Source organism: Dendronephthya gigantea, unplaced genomic scaffold (assembly GCF_004324835.1).
Source record: "Dendronephthya gigantea isolate DGI-Jeju-01 unplaced genomic scaffold, DenGig_1.0 000022F, whole genome shotgun sequence".
NCBI lineage: Eukaryota > Metazoa > Cnidaria > Anthozoa > Malacalcyonacea > Nephtheidae > Dendronephthya > Dendronephthya gigantea.
In genome coordinates this window covers 300,817-318,915 of record NW_021163032.1, presented here as the reverse complement: position 1 = coordinate 318,915, position 18,099 = coordinate 300,817, and the positions used below count along the sequence as shown (strand labels likewise).

General features: G+C 38.2%; 4 protein-coding genes across 4 annotated transcripts; 2 read left to right on the top strand and 2 right to left on the bottom strand.

The window, feature by feature from the left end:
* Positions 1 to 50: 50 nt before the first annotated feature.
* LOC114522168 (AP-5 complex subunit mu-1-like) lies at positions 51 to 4,401 on the top strand. The gene is made up of 13 exons (XM_028542799.1): positions 51 to 581; positions 836 to 965; positions 1,085 to 1,186; positions 1,261 to 1,334; positions 1,459 to 1,540; positions 1,612 to 1,746; positions 1,860 to 2,009; positions 2,322 to 2,591; positions 2,790 to 2,884; positions 3,008 to 3,093; positions 3,204 to 3,331; positions 3,462 to 3,558; positions 3,698 to 4,401. The coding sequence occupies exons 1-13, from the start codon at positions 514 to 516 to the stop codon at positions 3,775 to 3,777; spliced, it is 1,497 nt and encodes a 498-aa protein (XP_028398600.1). The 5' UTR covers positions 51 to 513; the 3' UTR covers positions 3,778 to 4,401.
* Positions 4,291 to 7,899, bottom strand: LOC114522162 (selenoprotein N-like). Its single transcript, XM_028542790.1, has 13 exons — positions 7,440 to 7,899; positions 6,924 to 7,076; positions 6,652 to 6,814; positions 6,393 to 6,567; positions 5,964 to 6,115; positions 5,772 to 5,819; positions 5,622 to 5,681; positions 5,365 to 5,531; positions 5,153 to 5,258; positions 4,969 to 5,072; positions 4,807 to 4,877; positions 4,526 to 4,621; positions 4,291 to 4,393 (listed from the first exon to the last, which is right to left on the bottom strand). Exons 1-13 carry the CDS (start codon positions 7,668 to 7,670, stop codon positions 4,300 to 4,302), a joined length of 1,620 nt encoding a protein of 539 aa, XP_028398591.1. The 5' UTR covers positions 7,671 to 7,899; the 3' UTR covers positions 4,291 to 4,299.
* Positions 7,900 to 7,977: 78 nt separating this feature from the next.
* LOC114522173 lies at positions 7,978 to 9,741 on the top strand. Its single transcript, XM_028542803.1, has 4 exons — positions 7,978 to 8,433; positions 8,906 to 8,941; positions 9,046 to 9,360; positions 9,514 to 9,741. The coding sequence occupies exons 1-4, from the start codon at positions 8,020 to 8,022 to the stop codon at positions 9,586 to 9,588; spliced, it is 840 nt and encodes a 279-aa protein (XP_028398604.1). The 5' UTR covers positions 7,978 to 8,019; the 3' UTR covers positions 9,589 to 9,741.
* Positions 9,742 to 10,740: 999 nt separating this feature from the next.
* LOC114522163 (matrix metalloproteinase-25-like) lies at positions 10,741 to 17,573 on the bottom strand. The gene is made up of 6 exons (XM_028542791.1): positions 17,217 to 17,573; positions 13,344 to 13,583; positions 12,809 to 13,067; positions 12,346 to 12,567; positions 11,961 to 12,231; positions 10,741 to 11,591 (listed from the first exon to the last, which is right to left on the bottom strand). Exons 1-6 carry the CDS (start codon positions 17,331 to 17,333, stop codon positions 11,099 to 11,101), a joined length of 1,602 nt encoding a protein of 533 aa, XP_028398592.1. The 5' UTR covers positions 17,334 to 17,573; the 3' UTR covers positions 10,741 to 11,098.
* Positions 17,574 to 18,099: the final 526 nt, after the last annotated feature.

The following is an 18,099-nucleotide window of genomic DNA, read 5'->3' as shown; positions in this document are numbered from 1 at the left end:
GGTGCCAAAGTTCGGTTGAAGTTCCAAAGTTCGATCTCTGACAGTTTCGCACGTGAGGTGACAACTGTTGTTATTGATATTTGATATCATCAGCGTCAACAAACAGGTATCAAAGAGTGTTTTTCAGGGTAATCAGCATCGTGTTGCGATGGAAATTTTCTTGATGAGGGTCTCCAACCGATTCAAATTATTTTATGGGTAATGCTAGACAACTGCACGATACACACACAAAGGGTCAAGGTCGCTCAAGGGCAAGGTCATCGTGATGGAGGTGTGTCCGTGTGTGATGCAACATGGCCGCGGATTATGCTTACTTTTAATTTCTTCACTTTTATAACAAGGCATGAAAATGTGCATGTTTTTGAACAAATTTTAAAACATTTCCTTTGCCATTCGAAAAAATTAGTTGCGATTGTTCTAAAACAAATGTGCGTAAATTTATGATAGCGAGATTTTTGCAAAGCCAATGATTGTTAGGTATGAAACTTCATGTAGAATAAAATCCTAGTTATAATGAGCTTTCGAGCAATTTGGATTCTAAGTAAAGATAATTTGGAGAAAAGTCAAGTATTGTTTTCAAGGTAAGCAAGATAAATATTACACTTCAACCTAATGTTGCATGCTGCTGATCAATCTTCAGCATTGTACGTACAGCTAAATAGATGCCATGAACATTGAACAATCGCACAATTCAGGCATGCAAGTAGCCTGTGATGTATGTTTTACTGGGCAGAATAATAACAAACAATATACTGGACTACTTGCAATACTGTGATTGAGCAGGCTACCTGAATGTAGGTGGTGAATTAACACTTTCCTTTTGAAAAACCAACAGGAAGTACCCTACAGTGGAGAGACGACATCATTTGATCCATGGAAAAAAATCTAGTTGTGCATTGCCAGATGACAATCTCGTTGTTAAATCTGCGTTTAAAAATTTGCAAATTGGACGGAAGACTGAAGCGGTAATTATGTCAGATTTAGCTATTCTGAACATATGACAAACATTATCTGTACACTTGTACACGTTTTGATGATATGAAGATTTTGTGGTCTTTACCTAATGTTTATCTTTCTGACACAGTATATGGAGGAATTTGATGGCTGTCAGCAGAGCAAAGGAGAACCAGTTCTAAAATTGGACATCAATGGTGAACCATTATGGCCGATTGTTGCCCTTCAAAAGGTTGTTTATTAAGAACAGAAAGGTTTTATTCCAAAAATTACAATTTTAACAGCCCTGCTTGCATTTTTCTTTAGTTTAATTTAATTTTTATCTGCCTTTGTTTGGTGGAAAAGCGTGAATTTGACAGTAGGACACCATTAGTTGAAATGTATGTTGGTTCTGCACTGTACACATGGCGAACCTATTTTTATGAAATTATTCAATTCGACAACTCTTTAGTCATATCCAATGTCTGGTAATTATTATAATTTATAGTGATTTTTTCCTTGCAGTCCAGCCATATCTATTGGTTATGCCTTGATCCATAATATGATTGAATTCATTGAATTAGTACCACTGGACAACATTTCACAGGTATTCTTGCAATCTTTTGCTAACAACCATGATTTTCTGCTGCACAGCATATCAACATTTCATGTGTCTAGCTTGCAACTCAAATTGAAGAACTTGGAATGCTTCTAAAAATCCTAATACCTTTCGGGACACCAGTAGACACAAATTTCAGCACGATGAAAGGCTTTTTAACTGGAAAGGATAATAACTGGACCCCAAAATACAGAGTGAGTAGTTTTTCCTAGTATATCCCAATGAAACATATGATTATCTAAATGTTTCCAATAATAGGACTAGAGCAGTACCTAACATTATTGCAATCATATTATTTATGGTTTAGTTATCAGCTTGGCGACCATTGGCTGCTACAAAGACGAGAAATCAGTTGCACTTCTCCATACGAGAGCAAGTGAAGGCTGTGATATATAATTACCCGGAGAAGAGCGTTTACAAAGATATGTGTCATGTATATGGAGTGGTCTCGTGCAAGGTAACGTACTGGTTATAACCACATGTGCCAAGCAGTTTGGTTCATACTTGGTTTTGGTGGAAAATGCCCCAGATACAGGGATAAACCAGTGTCAACCATAATTATCTTGAAAGTCCTTGGTGGAAAGCTTTTAGATCTTGAATGACAGGAGGGTTGTGTAGTCATGAGGTTTGCACTATCTTCTTGCAAGTTGTTTAGATGTCACCCCCCTCCCCATTTTCCACCCCCCCTTTTCCACCCCCCCTTTTCCACCCCCCCTTTTTGCCCCCCAGTCACTGTAAATATTGCTACCCATTTCTTCTCTATATCCAGGCTGACGTCGATGGCGTGCCCGAAGTGTCGTTAAATTTTGCCTCTAATCCAAACATTCACATTGCTTTCCATCCCTGTCTACAATGGCTGGACGTTGCCTCAAATGGAAGATCAGGGTCGTTTGGAAACTCGTCTCCGGACTTTTACCGAGAGCAGATCCCAGTCTCCAGGACTGTTTGTTTCACTCCTCCGCACGAGCTGATTCCGTTTTGCCACGTGAACGGTGATTCCCAGCTTCCAGTGAAAGGTGTTTTTCAAATGAAAACCGAGGTAGGAAACTAGCTTGGTAACATTGTAGTTTTCCAGATGATTTGGGGCACCATCTCAAAGTTGGCTGGTTTTTAGGGTTATAAACTCTTCTTTACAGATCCAGTGAAGAAAAAACGATCCGTTTGTTACTTTGTAAGACACCATTCAGGCAGACGCCACAACAGAGCAATATTAAAGTTCCATCTTATCGTTTTTCAGGGAGAAGTCACCCAAATTCAAGTGCAACTTCAATTGAGCGAGACTGTTAAGAATTCATTTGAATATTTTGAAATCCACATTCCATTTTTTCACAGGCAAGCGTGTGATTGAAATCCTTCTTGAACCCATTATCCACATTCAAACTGCCCATTTTGTGTATTAATACACTATGTGCAGTGATTCATCGGTGGATAAATAATCGCGTCTTCTAATTACAGTGGGCCGATCAGCAAATGGGAACTTGATAATACATGGGGTGCTGTTCTTATCTCGCCAGAAAAAAGAAAACTCGTTTGGAGTTTAGGTTCGTTTTTCCTTTTAAAATCTAAGAAATTCTTGTTGAGTCTGTCACTCGGTTGTTTGAGCGACGTAAGTTAGCCTCTTCGAGGTCTTGATTTCGCTTCGTTTTTCCAGGTCAAAAATTCCCCAAATCTCTACAAATTACGTTAAACGCCACCGTGCTACTGGCTGATGCATCCACAGCTGAACAGAGCAACTTCAAAGAGGATCCTTTCTGTCATGGCCTGAATACGTACATCCAGGTACTGAGATTTTGAGTGGACTCCAGATTCATCACCCGAACATGGCAGAGTTTTTCTCCCAAACTGCCGTTTCTTATAGTTAAGGCTATAGCCATATTGGTGGTATATTAAGCATTGACATATTGTTTAGATATATTTCAAGACAACGATCACTACTTTAAGTGGAATCACAATCGATCCGAAATCGGTGAAACTTAACCCAAGGTCTTCACCAAAGGTTTATGTAGGTGAGTAAAATATTGATTTTGGGGATGTGAGTACCTCACCCCTCTCCCCGCGGTGGAGATGGGATGAAACTTGGGAACTTCTCAACGAGCCATTTTAGATGCGAGATTTCGTCAAAGGATTTTAATCTTCTCATTTTAGTGAAAGAATTGGTGTCGTCTGATTATAAGATATGGAATACGCATGGCGATGCTTTAGTGGCATTCCCTCCAACCTTGTAATACAACTGGACAATTGCAGGTGGGTTGACACGCCAGGGTGAGGCGAGGAAAGAGAAGCGTGTTTGATGCTGCCCTTGTTGTGAGAAACAGGCTTCAGTTTAGCTAGAGAAATCAAGATATGTCCTTTCAAACCACATGTCTATTCAATATGAGTTGATTGAATCGATCGTTGCATATCCGAATAGCTCCGAATTCACTACAAATTACACCAAATTTACTTGTATATCTAACAATCATTTTATATTGACATATACCGCTCAAATAAATATCAAAAACAGTATATTTAAAAAATGAATTCATGTTTATTGCTGTCTACAAAATGCTTTGCTTATAGCATAAATTATTTTAAAAAAACTACCAATTCTAAAGCTCTACTGACATCGTAAATTTGTGTAATAAGTTGTAAAATGCCACTTTCTTGAAAACATCAAATAGATTTCTTTGTATTTTATACAATTGTGAAACATATTATCATCAAAGGAAAGTGCATAAGCCTGATTTGACGTCAGGGGCCGTACAGCTTCAAACTTCAATGTATAATTGGGCTTTAGATAGAGCTTCGTTGAGAAACTTGTAGTAATTTGCGCTAATTCCATCTTGAATATCTGGAAGGATGCTAAAATATGAAAAAGTCATTTAAATTGTGTCGTTCTTGGTTACAAACGATAGATTTTTTTAAAGAGGGAAGGTATTTCTATAATTTGTTATTCATGCGGAATATAGTCGTCCTGGAAAAAAATCAGAATACCTCGCATCTGCGTCATTGCTTTCAAGTAGTTCGTTGGCGTTCATTCGATGTAAGACTGTTCCATTTGGTAGAGCAACCATAGATTCAACGGGGAACCTTTGGAAATTATGATAACATTGAAAATCATGATAATATTATTATATTGCTTTTTTCGTGCGGTGAAAGTATTGAAAGTATTGGATAAGAGAAAAGCACTTCAAATGGTTTAGTGAAATGCATGCCGTGGAGTTCTGTCCCGGGACAGAGCGATGTTATTGTGCCGGTACACAACCCGTACACACCTATAACTGTCTATTGCTAGTTCAGCTTGCGTCTTCAATTCTGGAGTGGCGGACTGGTTCTTTGACAGTCTCTGTAAAGTGATGTAGAGAAGTGTTAGGGACTGGGAATGAAAGTATATCAGACTGGATCACTGAGGACTGAATGAGAAGTTATAATCTTACTTTGATATCTTCTAGAAGAGACCAGGTGCTGACGAATTTTGACGTCAGCAACTTTACAATGGGCGAACTTTCGAGAGCTGTGTCTCGTAAAGTTCGCCCGGAACCTGTAGAAAAACGATGAGATAAACAATCGGACAGATGAAAAACTAGAGGAAGAAAACATCCTAGAAAGTCTAAGCCTTACCTCAGCATGACTGGTCGTCAAGTGCTCCCCAAAGTAAAATGGAATGCACCAACTTTTTCTCCTCTTTTGCCCTGCTGAAAGCCGCGTCGAACGAGAGATATGGCACCTGAAAATACATTACGAAAATACCTTTCATTCCTGCTAGGATGAGAATTGATTTCCAGACCCTGAATTCCAAACACACAAGCACAAAATAGTCGAATCTTGCCCACCTTTTTGAATGGATACATTTTCTTTACCAGAATGGTTCTCGCTTCTTCATAGGTAATTTCTCTGTCCCATTTTATTTCACGTTCTGCAGGCGGAGAAGAAACCGCGTCGTCATCGCCACGGCGATAAGATGGAGCCACACTTTCAAGTTTCATCTTAGGTATATATCCTGTTGAAAGAATATGTAAAGATTAGTTTCTTTGCGAGGTTGTAGTGGCGTAGAATAGTTCTTTATAGCATGGTCAGATGACTGAATTACCAATATCGACTTCCATGTTATTTTGGTCATTATCGTTAGCTTCTTCTTTACTTACACTTTCTGAAATAAATAAAATGGAAATACTTAGACAATATTTAGCCAAATAGTTCGGCTTTTTAAAATTTATTCTCAACTCAAGATTGTTATTACCATCGACAATTTCCTCGTCCTTGCGTTTACCGACTAACCATTCCATATCTGCATAATCATGAACGAAAGATTTTTGGTAAATTGCATGATTGCATTGGCGTTTAAACATCGCACGCTAACAGGTGCCTCGGCTGGGGCCAATTACAAGAAACCTTTAAGAACTATCTCTTTTGAAATACCCTGTCCACCTACCCACATTTAGAGATTGGTTGTTCGGTACTTCCATTTCAAAATGTTCAATATGGCTGCCATCCTTACTGATGATCAGACGGCCAGAAAATTGTGCTGGTGTGAACCAGAAAGGCAGTAATGGAGGTGTATTGAGTTGGAACTCAGCATGAAGCCTGAATGATTGAAACCAAAGTAAGAATTCATGCTCTAAGGGGTTACATGTCTAAAAATATGCAGGATATAGCATTTGAATGAAGCTGTCATTATTTGTGTCTGAATGAGGAATTGATGGAAATCATACCAAAAGTTTTTTGTTTCTATTCTAGCAGAGGTTGATGCACTACATAATCCTTGTATAGGGGTTTGATTTGAACAAAAATGTATTTCATATTCTTCAGGGATGGTTTACTTATTATTTTACATGTAAAAAATCTTTGATCTGCCTTGCACCTGAATTCAATTTCTAGGAATTCATTGTTCTCGGCCCTGACACATGCCACCCCTCCCTGTGGCGGAAATCGAGAGTACAAAAAAACCATGGGGTGGAACATCTGCAGGAGACATTGAATGGTCAGGTGATCACCATTGATGCCTGGATAGGCATATCGATTAGAGAGGTGAGGTGCTGGAAAATCAAAATATGGTAATCAGTAAAAGGGTGGGTCAATTTTATTAGGCGATAATTTATTTTACATTCAACGGAACTGACCAGTACGACGAGACACATCAGGTACAATAAAGGTCCATGCTTCACCCAAATCATAGTGCTTTCTTCTTGGTAGAAAACATTTGAATTTTTCCACTGCAAATTCAGCCTCTTTCCTTGATACAGTCAGCCATCTTTGCAATCCAGTCAATGCTTGCATGTCCACCTGAAATTCAAGGTTACAAGGGGGTGAAGTTTACAGGTAGAAAGGTTTAATCAATCATGAGGTGGAGATTTTTAAGGCATGTGAGATGTGTATTTCATAAGTCACTTACCATTAATTCTTGCTCTTCTTTGAACTTTGTCATAGAATCCAAAACTAGCGGCTCAAACTCTGCTTTTATGTCCAATGTTTCACCATCTGTGATTCGAATGTTTTCGAAGTTTATTTCAATATCATCATATGGTATAATTGAGTCATTCAGTTCCTTAATGCAAAAATATATATAGGTCAGGGATGGGACCTATCACTAGTGTTGCCAAAAGATGCGACAAATAAGTCAAACAAGAGTGTAGTGGTGAAAGTATGGTGGCCTCAAGGCCTTGCTAAAAGGTTTGCACCGTAGTTCGTGGGGTGATATACAAAAAAAACCCAACAACATGACCCAAGAATTTGACATATGATTTAGTTACATCATTAAACATAATCCACAAATATTTGTTGGTATAAAGTGTGTGGTCGAGAACTATGTGAGCAATCAAATTTATATAAATTAGACTATAAACGAAATATAAAGCCCTAGTGATCTTGTCAATTTGGAATAGAACGTGCAATGCTTCCATATCCTTACAAGTTGAAGACTTAAGGATTCGCTAATTCTTCGTTGAATTGGTTCGAACTCTGAGACATCAATCACACCATCAGCATTCGTGTCGCACAGTTTAAACAGCGACAATGTTTCAGTTGAAAGTTCGCCCTCAATAACCGTGGAATCGGTGTTGAAGAAAACATGAATCAAAATTGAGGTTTCCAACACTAAAATGCTGAGAAGGAACAGCGTTGCTGTCCTCCATGAGAGCATTTCGTTAGATCTTCCGTGTCTGGAAAATCGCTAGGCAGTGACGTTGTGCTGACAGTGCTGGGGTGACTCAATGTAAATTCCGGTTACTGAAGCGACGAATCATTGAATTTAATAAGATTTCATAGAATTAAGTATCAATGGTGAGCGTCTGAGAATTTACGTGAAACCGCGTTGATTTCAGGAAATTACATGGTTACTATGGTTGCTCTTAAAATTTGTCGCAAAATACCTAGCACCCTATCAAGGTTGGAGGTAGGGACCAAACCCAAACATTCTGCATCTCTTGCCCCCCTCCTACCTTCAGTTTTAACACCCTCCTGAGTCCCTCCTGTAGTTGTCGCGTATCATCATGGCCGCAAGTGTTGGGGAAACCAGCATGAAACAACAGGCTAAAAACAAGGATTCCTCCCAACAAACATTGACGATCAACTTCATCCCGGAGACGGAACGATATGCAAAGCCTAACAACATGGAGGAATACATTCGGAGCTATTTTGAAGGAATTAACGGGATAAACAGACGCATTATTGCAGAGGAGAGAAAAATTATCGCGCAGAACAGAAATACTTGGCCAAGTTTGTCCGTAGAAGAAAGAGACGAGCTACTTAACGATCGCTTTATTTCCAGCGATATTCGAACAAAATATAATACAAATGATGAATACTGGAAGGAAAGGACACCTTGGCAGCCCGAAAGTTTGAATTCGTCTGAAGATTCAACGCCTTGCCCTCGGGAAGAGCGAACAGACAGCATGACATTAAACGTAGGTTTTTATCACTTTTATGTTGTGTTAATTACCGTTCTTTGATTAGTTTGATAATCCTTGCATTAAAAGACACTTTTAATGCGGAAAGTGAATGTTTGGAAGTCAATACCGGATATTTCTCACGCTCAACAGAGAGCAGTTTTGTCTCAAATATACAATAGTTTTGGGAATTGTTCAATTAGGTAATAATGCGAATATCTGCTTTGGAGTTATTGAGTTATTGTTTGTAAAGTTATTTCCCGCTTGTAAGTAATGTTTTAAAAATTCACAGGCATGAGAGTGCAAGGAATGTTATAGAATATCAAAGACAAAATATGTTTACTTGGTTGCTACCCAATTTATAAAGTCATTGTTAAAATACTAGTTAGTCTAGTTATTATTCACCCAATTGTCTGAACTAACTTAGCCTTTATAATAATGGCTTCTTCTGACAATGCCAGGTGTTGATGTGAATATATCTCTATTGTAGGATTCGTTCTCGAAACCATTCCACTGGGCTACAAAGGTAAAGCATGCGTACACATTTGTTTTGAAAATCCTTATAAAGTTTTGTGATATTTGATCATATTAACCTATATATTACTAACAATATTTGCTCGCATTCAACAGAGTCAGCGGAACCTGAAATTTCCCGCAATCAAGCGAGAGAAACCTAAGATTAGCGAAGAAAAGTCAGAAAAGACAGATCCCAAATCCATAAAGACTCCTGAGTTGAAGGAGACAAAAACAGAAGGTGAAACTGCGAAAAAGTTGAACAATGTTGAGCAGAGTTTAAAGGAGAAACAAATAAAAACAACAAATGAAAATATAAAAGGAAAAATGGTAACAAATAAATTGGAAGACAAGCCTAAAACATCCACATCAAAAAGTAATGAAAATATCAATGAGGTGAATGACGAGGAAATGACATCTTCAACTGAACAGGTATTGTGTTTTTGTTATAGATAGCAAGCAAAATACAATGTTCTTGCCATATTTGGGTTGGCGCAAGAACGCATGTGATACAATGATATTATGCTACTTGTGAATCCAATTCTATTGCACACAATTGATAATAATATTTTTGTTGTTTTGTAGCCAAAATCTGATGGGAGTGAGAACATAGATGAGTCAAAGAACATATTTGAATTCTTGCAAAGCTGGAATCCATGATATTTGAAATTTTTTCAAGTTTATTGCATAGATCAATATTTCCTTGTCAAATCATAGCACATACAGTGCCAGAAACGATTCTGTTAGAGAATTTGTAATATATATATCTCCTCGGCTATATGAATATGTAAAATATAATTTATCTGCATTCTCGTTAAGAAAGTCTACAGTTCATATTTGTGTACGCAATTTGTGACAAGGGCGAGGTCTCTGTTAGCCTGCGTTATGAAAATGAAAGCAAGTATTGGTTGGGCATCAAAAGACTTGATATTTAATTAAAAGCACTTAATATGACAGCTCTTGAGAGTTTCTTGCCAACCTCAATTACCCTCGTGACGTACCCTCGTTTATATACCCCTGGGGTTCCCAATACTCCACATAGATTCTCTAATATCCCTGGTAGATTCTCTAATATTCTGACCCGCGTGTTTCTCGCGTGTTTCACGCGCGAGAACATGGGGCTTCCCCACGTTCCAATATGGAGGACGAAAGCGGCGTTGAACAGCAGTCATGCAAAAAAGAACAAGAAACAAGCAATGGTTTCGGCATTGGCGATGCAGTGTCGTCAATATATGGTGGAGCGAAGAAAGTGGGATCATTCGTTGTACCTCCAAAGCCTGATTTATGGCCAGATATGGACAAGGTAGATGAAATGGTTCAAGTGATTACATACGCAGGATATGCCCTCATTTCATTTGGTGCTATTGGAAGTGCTTATTTTGCATTGAAAACTACGAGAGAATTTGCTCAATGGAGAACTTGGTTAAAATTTAGGAAGTTTGGAAGACGTTAATAGCACTGCAGTTGAAACAATGGGTGCGGCTTCTTAAGAATAGTTATATATATGATAACACATTTAATTTTGTGTTATAAAAGCGTGATTTGTTTTGTAAAGACGATATTTAATCACCCAATACCACGTGCAGACAAAGCATGTTTAAACTCAATGAAGACATTTTGATATTTGTGTTAAGGCTGTTACATAATACTTCATGTATGTCAGAAACTGCAGATGAAAGCAAGGATAAAAGGTAGAGTGTTTAAACGTATTGCCTGATTTGTAGTTGGTAATGGATTGAACTTGTAAAGTATTACTAGAATAAATGTGTAGACCTGTAAAGCATTTGCAAGTGAACCAAAGTGTTTGATAAAAAGGATGCTAAATTGAATAGAATTTTGAGTTTCAGTTAACAGTGGTCTGTGCCCATATGGATTGAAGTTTGATTTTTGTATTGCTCTGAGACTGTAAAGTTCCATAGTTAGCACAAAACCATTAATAGTTCCTTTGCAAATGAACTAAAGTTTGTCAGATGAAGGACCAGTGTTCATTCTCTACAATAGATTATCCTATGTTGTAATAGTAAGAACTATAAACAAAAGTGACAAGTTTTTGATAATTTTAACTTCCTATTAATTTTGTTTAAAACCATATTCCTAGTTAATATCAATGAAAATTTACACATCATTTTATCTATACATGAAGTTTTCAACTCCAACTATACAACACCATTCAACTTAGAGCAAATCTTACAAGAGCAGTCACAATGATCACAATGTATGAATGTCTTAATCCTAGCGCTGCGCTTTTGTCATCCTTTGAAAATGTCACAACTCCAGACTCTTTATCTGTACATCCAAGCCAGTGTGGTCCAATTGGCTTTGGGTAACCGGGATATACTTGAAATTTAGATCTACCACCCTGGCTAATCCTATAATAATTCTTCCCTTTGAAGAAATATGTTTCACCCTCTGGTGTCTGCAAAGCGGCGTCAATGTTATCTGGCACGCCATGCCAATGTTTTTTGATAAGTTTCGGGTAGTCCGGAAATATCTTCCTATTTTCCTCGTCATATTTCCAGTATTTGTCCCCTTTAAAGAAGTATGTTTGTCCATTTCCTGGGTACGTTATTGCAGCGTCCATATCACGCAGCTCAGCTGAAAGACCATACTCCTCAATGTGGAGGGGGCCTACAACAAGTCTTGTACCGTCGTACTTGTAATATCTGGAATGAAATTGAATAGGGTTAGAAAAATGTGCATTGATGAAAGAGGAGCCTGGTAAGGAAAAGAAGCAACCACTGTTAACATCTTGTAGACTGGGGCATAGTTCCCAGTTTCCTATGGGTGCAGTGGGTAGAGGAAGTTTTTGAGGTTGTATATTGAATTTGTGATATTTATGTGGGACTTGGGATCTTCCAAAGATAGGTTTTCAGGGTGTGTTTGGATGACTAAACCTCCACCTAATGTGGTTGTACTACCCTTGCTCTTACACGTCGAAGAACTTCGACTTGATCAAATCACGCTTCGCCTACAAAATCCAGCCATGTTCTCAGTTGTGATTCAAAAGTTGTTGGATCAAATCAACATCTTACCTGTGTCTTGTGAAGAATATGGTATATCCATCTTCCCTCGTGTACGCTGCGCGAACTTTGGTGTTTAAACCTTTCCATCGTTTATTAATTCTTCTGGGACCCTTTGAGTGTTCACCGTTTCGAGTCATCAGATAGAACTCAAACTCTCGTAACGCGTACACCCTTTGGTGCCTTTTGTCGTGAAACACAGCGTCAAATGCAGAATGACATTCTTTTCTTGGGGGAAGCGGAAGCACAATCGGCGATTCGCTATTTCTTCCAATCGACTTTCCTGTAAAATATTATAAATGGTTTTTACCACACGGTTCCTTTAGCCACACGCTGAAATACGTCGTGAAAAACCCCTGAATCTGAAGACTTCGGTCTTAATAATACTTGTACCTACCATAAAGGCGCCGTATCCCATCTTTATCATCCTTACTCAGCCTCACATCCCCCATTTCCCCTGTTTGATACCATGGGTACATTATTGCCCCCGCATCCTGGCTATGCCTCAGCCCCAGGCTGTGCCCAAATTCATGTGTGGTCACCCATATGAAGTTCGTCGATTCATCCTCCGTTAGCGAGAATTTTTCGTCCGAGTCGAAATGAACGTCGCCGGCATAACCTGCAAGGAATTTTTGCATGTTTGAAATTCTTAAAACGTGAAAAAGTTGTCTTTTCACCGCTGTTGTTTCACCACAATTGATGAGAACGTATCGATTCATTCAACCTCAGCAAGTATGTTAGAAATTCGGAGAATTTCTTCTTTTCAGTAGTTTGTTTTGTCTTCAAAGTCAGTCACTTTAAAGGGAAGATCGTATATAATTTTGTAGAAGAAATCTATGTCGAGGGAAAGGTTCGTTTACCTGTGTTTTCGTTGGGATAGAAGGCGTGAGCAAGCGCCTTGCCTCGTCCGTCAAACCCGTAGTTATCGCCATGTTCCCCAGCGCTGAACTTGATCATAATATCAGCTTCTCCTTCTTTTATCTCCTCAAATACAAGATCAGCAGCGAACGACCATTTCTGTAAAGCCGCTTTGATTGTTTTTGATATCAATTCCGGTGTCAAAATTTTTCTGTTTGTTGGTCCATCGTAGGGGTGGTTCTCAATACGATACGTCAGGTCCTGCAAATGTGAAAGTGTTGCAACGCAATGAAATTGATGACCTGACTGTATCAAATTGATGAAATGAGTGGGAAAAGACAGGGTAATAAAGGAGTAATTACCGATGGCCTAAACTATTAGCTGGTTTTGGTGGGAAAACACGAGAGAGATATTTCGGACAAAATTGATTTGCCCTGGGGTTAATAATAAACGGAAGATTATGAGAATCCCACATCCTGAATACGTACATCCACACACATTCCTGACTGAAAAATTGCTTCTCAAAAGATCCATTACCTTTTTTTTCCATTTACTTCCTTCTAAGACATATCTTCGTCGTCTGCCTCCTGTCGGGAGCTGATCTTTATCACCGCACCTTGGTTCTTTCATTTTTTCTACAGTTTCTTCATCAAACCGGCCCGTCACATTCAAGCCAGCAAACGTTTGAAATACTCTTAAACTTTGAGAGATATCTTGCGCGGCCTGTGCTTTTCCGCCCTTGTCTTCTGGCAGATAACCAAACTGCTTCAGGTAATGCTGAAAGATAAAAATCCCGGGTCTATTTTGTGTTTTGGTCGAGGTTTTGCTGCTGCAGTGGTTTTTGCTAAAACTGCTTGAATTGTATTCGATATCATTCTATACCATTCTATATCATTCTATACTATTCTATATCAATCTATACCATTCTATATCATTCTATACCATTCTATATCATTCTATACCATTCTATATCATTCTATATCATTCTGTACCAAATATACGTGCTCATGGCTATCGCGACCAGCAGAAAGGGAATCACGCGAAATATTTGTGCCTGATAACCTCAGGGATTGTCTTTAGAAGATGTGTTTTCTATCCGATTATACTATACTTCATTTAACCCAGTAATTTACGCTTGTCAATCAGACTTATATCCCAGCGTTCAGAACGTGAGTGGAATGGAAATTTTTGGTAAATCCTTGCTATGTTTTAGCGATTCAATTGTATAAATCCTTTTTTATCATGCGATTAACTTAAAGTGGATCACGTTGCGGTGAGGACCGAGTTGTTGAATAATATTCTTGTCAGATTTACGTGCAAAGGTTAAAGTCCATATGCATTTGTTCACGATTTTAACATCCCTTACAGAAAGACTTTTTTCATCGAATTTTTTTCTGCAAAACCAATATTGCAGCTGGGGAACGAAGTGGTAAATTATCGAGGTCTTCAAGAACACGTCTTTGAGATATTATCTTGATTATTAATAGCAACAAAGACGTTTTGTGACGGATAGATTTATGGCTAGTATCAATCAAATTATACAGGACTTTGATCCTTCGCTATTTTGTACACAGAATACTTGAACAGCCAGACCTGCGCGTTAAATCTATGAAATTCGTGTATCTTCTAGAAGTTGATCGGGAATGTCCGGTCGAATCTCGGGGGTTCTCGGTATCCTAGTTTTCGACCGTATTGTCCGCAATCACTGATGACTAAAATTTTCTGAAAGGACTGAAATACCTAAGGAACGTCTTCTGCGCAAAAATCATTTGTAGTTGGAAAGTTAAAGGGCTTAAGATCTAGATTAGAAGTCTGTGCTGATAAACACAATATTTACAAGCAGCTGCAATTGTTCAGCAACCCTGTGGCTGTGTAGGCGGTAGTTCACGTGGTTTGAATATAAGGGATACAACTATTATCGATAGCTATTCAAGGGAGAACTATCTCATAACGAGACATCCGCCCTCTCAATAATAAAATAGCCGTTCATAATATCTTTTTAGTCAATCGACTAATAATAGAGAATCAGTATTTGTCCACGTCAGAATATAATCCACAATAGATCAAAACGCGATTCAATACCGCAAGGCACAACCGTGCAAAGGAATAAAAAAAATATTTTATTATTTTTACCGCAAGGACCGCGATACTGGAGTGATAGAGGTCAGAGATAAGGCTTGCAAATGAAGTGTTTTACAGCCTTATAAAGTAACTCGGCGGTGTTCAGAAGCAACACAGCTTTAAGTGTTAAATGATGACTTGAGGTAATAATGTTGTATCAGCTTACTAGACAAACAAAATGCTATCATGAGACCTGTCTGGTAGATTTCCTCTAAATATCGACTGTATGAAAATAATGTATGGTTGACTGAGTCCAGACTTTCCAGTAAGCTAGAGGTGCTGAAAAATTATGTTTGGGAAGCCAGTTTAGGTCTTGCTAACGCCCCAGCGTAGAAAAGTAATAAGGCTTACCATAGAATATTAGAAATTTGGGTCAACAAAATCCTCATGACGTCCTGACTAGCTAAGATTACCGTGGTGTGATGGTCACTCGAAAACTCAGTGAAATCTACAGTGGTCTTGCGACAAGATTACATCACGTTTTATAAAAAATTAAAATTATACTAAGGCTTATATAAGAAACCTTATTAGGGCATTTCTTGCAACACATTACTGAACGCTTCGCAATACCACGCAAAACCGAAAGTTGAAATAAAGCAGTTCAACCAATATCACTGTTATCAACTGAATTATCGCTTCGAATCACCGCACCGTTGGATGCCCGTCTAAACTGTCGCGAGAATCTCTCGAAAAACTGGTTAAAAGACAATTATCGTTGTAGCATGTTATGGATTGCGGTGGTTATGACTTTAGAACAGTTATGAAGTAAAAATTTACCGGGTTACCTCAGGAAAGTGCGTCTCCAAAATATTGCTTCACAGTGTCCGGAAATCTGCCGAAATTATCAAACCATTGTCTTGTGCGCAATAGGAAATAATTTCAAATAACACCCCAGTGTGAGGGTAAATACTGTATACACTACATGGTAATTATACGTTGGATTAAAGTTTTAGAGGAAAATACAGTTACGTCCGTGGTCATGAATGGCAAAACTGAACCAATATAAGTGCGTTTCGCATTAGTGACCGTGACAGACACGTTGAATGAGTTAAAACATTTGTTCGTGTCGAAAGTCAACACTTAACTGATCGTCGTACGACTCGTGTTAATATTACATTTGGAAGATAAATAGTGTTTTAGTATATCGGGGGCAATTGTACAAAACACTATCATTAATATATTCCGAAGATATTCAGCTGGTTTGCCGACTTTAATGATTGATTAGGGTGGATACTATCTGAATTGCTAGCTCAATATAGCGCTTGTCGCTTTCCGTAAAAATAGTCTTTATATTACGCGAGATTAAGACAAAGAAATTAGACTGTTCCGATGTAGTACCATAGAATGAATTATTCACGGCCACGTGCAGGTATACTTATATATTGTAATAATCTTGAAAGAAGAAATTGATATAAGGCCAAGGACAAAGACGTTCAGCTCTGATCGCGGTTAACCGTACTTCGAATGAATGAAATTTTTCATGAAGTTATTTATACAGAATATACTGCATGTAAAATCTAGCAGAAACACGTAGAAGAGATGTCATTTAATCTCCCTTTATCCCTCTGTTGAACTGTACAACATTTTAACAATTATATGCCGTACGAAATACAAAAAGCCAACATAGATACGGTCTTGTTTGAAAATCGCAACAACTGTTAGATTTACATAAAGGCTTTATTAAATAGAAACGAACTGAAGTTACTGAACATGTTAATTAAATCTCCCTCTTTCTGAAAATGATGTAATGTGTGTGATCTTTTTGATGTTATAATAACGAATAGTGTAAATACAACGTTAGAAAACATGTTGTTATGGAATTGTGGTTCTGTATTTATAGGAAAGTAGACGATGCGTCTGTCAAATGACGAGTCATGCCCCTTCAGACATCAATCTTCACCGATCGTGTAAGTGTTTCAGTCACTAAGTAATCCACTCTACGTAGTTCAAAATTCAGTACAAAAAAGCCAAATTCGTGTTGGACATAACATGGCTATAGATTCCTGCGATAAAGCAGTCGGAAAGTATATTCCTGTCAGCAATAATGATAGGTTGGAATTCATCAGACACGAGTTTAAATAGGTGTTAAAACATGGTTTGTGAAAATCGTGTGTTAGGCTGGGAAACATTATAAATGTATAAGAAATCCTGTGATAGAATATCTATCCAATCGCCGAAAACCTTGAAACGTTTTGCACCTCGTTCTTAACTAAACTTCATGGGTTGTGCAAATGATGTCAGTGAGACCGCCATTCTGTCCGAATGATGTTCAGTTCACACTATACTTACCACGCCAGAGCTAGAATATGCCTCTCCGATTGCTTTTCCTTGAACGATATTATCCCAGGTCAAAAACACTGTAGACAACCAATACAACAAAACCAACTTTACTTGTGCAGACACCATTGTACATGCAGTCTCTGTCTTCAATATTGTCACAAAGTATGCTTCCTAAAATGTCGACAGTGTTGCCGGTGTTGAACTTGAAATACACTATTGCTTCTGTGTGTTTATAGTTGATTCGGGCTTCGTCGTAGTCGTCGATTGCGTGTTTTCTTCTGCTAGTTATAAACCTGATACGGTTGATATTCTGGAAGTAACTAGATCTGAGCTCCGACTGTGTTCGACACGATAGGCGATCGTAGATTGACGTTATATGTAGCAAGACATGTCTGTTTATACTTCGCTTAATTGAGCGACGTGACGTCACACATCATGGCCGACATCGGCATCGTGTTTCAAGGAAGCTACTTCAAACGTCCAGCGTTTCAGCTCCAATTAATCAAGATTCTGTATTATAGCCGATCCATAAATCTAAGTTAAATATCTCGACCCTAAATGCACTCATACACTTTGGGACTAAAGCTATAAATTTTATCCAATGGCCTCTCGTCTCCAGTACTAAGCTACTTTCAAAGCGAATATCCTGGGAATAAGATTAAATACTTGAGAATATGTGTTTTGATTGCTAAGATTTTTATTTCAAAATGTATGTAAGTTCTAGTTCTCTAGTATGCTGTATGGTTTTCAAATTGCCTGCTGAATTACACGTGATATGATATTGAAAACGTTAATTTTGTTTCTTTCTATGCTTCCTCCTGTACCTGTGTATGATATTCATTTATTGATATGTGAGGATTGAAGAAGGTCCAATATATCTTGTCTGAAGGGC

Bases quoted from the DNA above. Each gene is read 5' to 3' on its own strand.
- LOC114522168 (XM_028542799.1), top strand. From the start codon at position 514: ATGAGCTTTCGAGCAATTTGGATTCTAAGTAAAGATAATTTGGAGAAA. The intron at 1,187-1,260 runs GTTGTTTATTAA...ATTTTTCTTTAG, and splicing joins CGATTGTTGCCCTTCAAAAG to TTTAATTTAATTTTTATCTG. The intron at 1,335-1,458 runs GTATGTTGGTTC...TTTTCCTTGCAG, and splicing joins AGGACACCATTAGTTGAAAT to TCCAGCCATATCTATTGGTT.
- LOC114522173 (XM_028542803.1), top strand. From the start codon at position 8,020: ATGGCCGCAAGTGTTGGGGAAACCAGCATGAAACAACAGGCTAAAAAC. The intron at 8,434-8,905 runs GTAGGTTTTTAT...TCTCTATTGTAG, and splicing joins CAGACAGCATGACATTAAAC to GATTCGTTCTCGAAACCATT. The intron at 8,942-9,045 runs GTAAAGCATGCG...CGCATTCAACAG, and splicing joins CATTCCACTGGGCTACAAAG to AGTCAGCGGAACCTGAAATT.
- LOC114522163 (XM_028542791.1), bottom strand. From the start codon at position 17,333: ATGGTGTCTGCACAAGTAAAGTTGGTTTTGTTGTATTGGTTGTCTACA. The intron at 13,068-13,343 runs GTAATGGATCTT...TCACATTTGCAG, and splicing joins GAAGTAAATGGAAAAAAAAG to GACCTGACGTATCGTATTGA. The intron at 12,568-12,808 runs GTAAACGAACCT...AATTCCTTGCAG, and splicing joins CTATCCCAACGAAAACACAG to GTTATGCCGGCGACGTTCAT.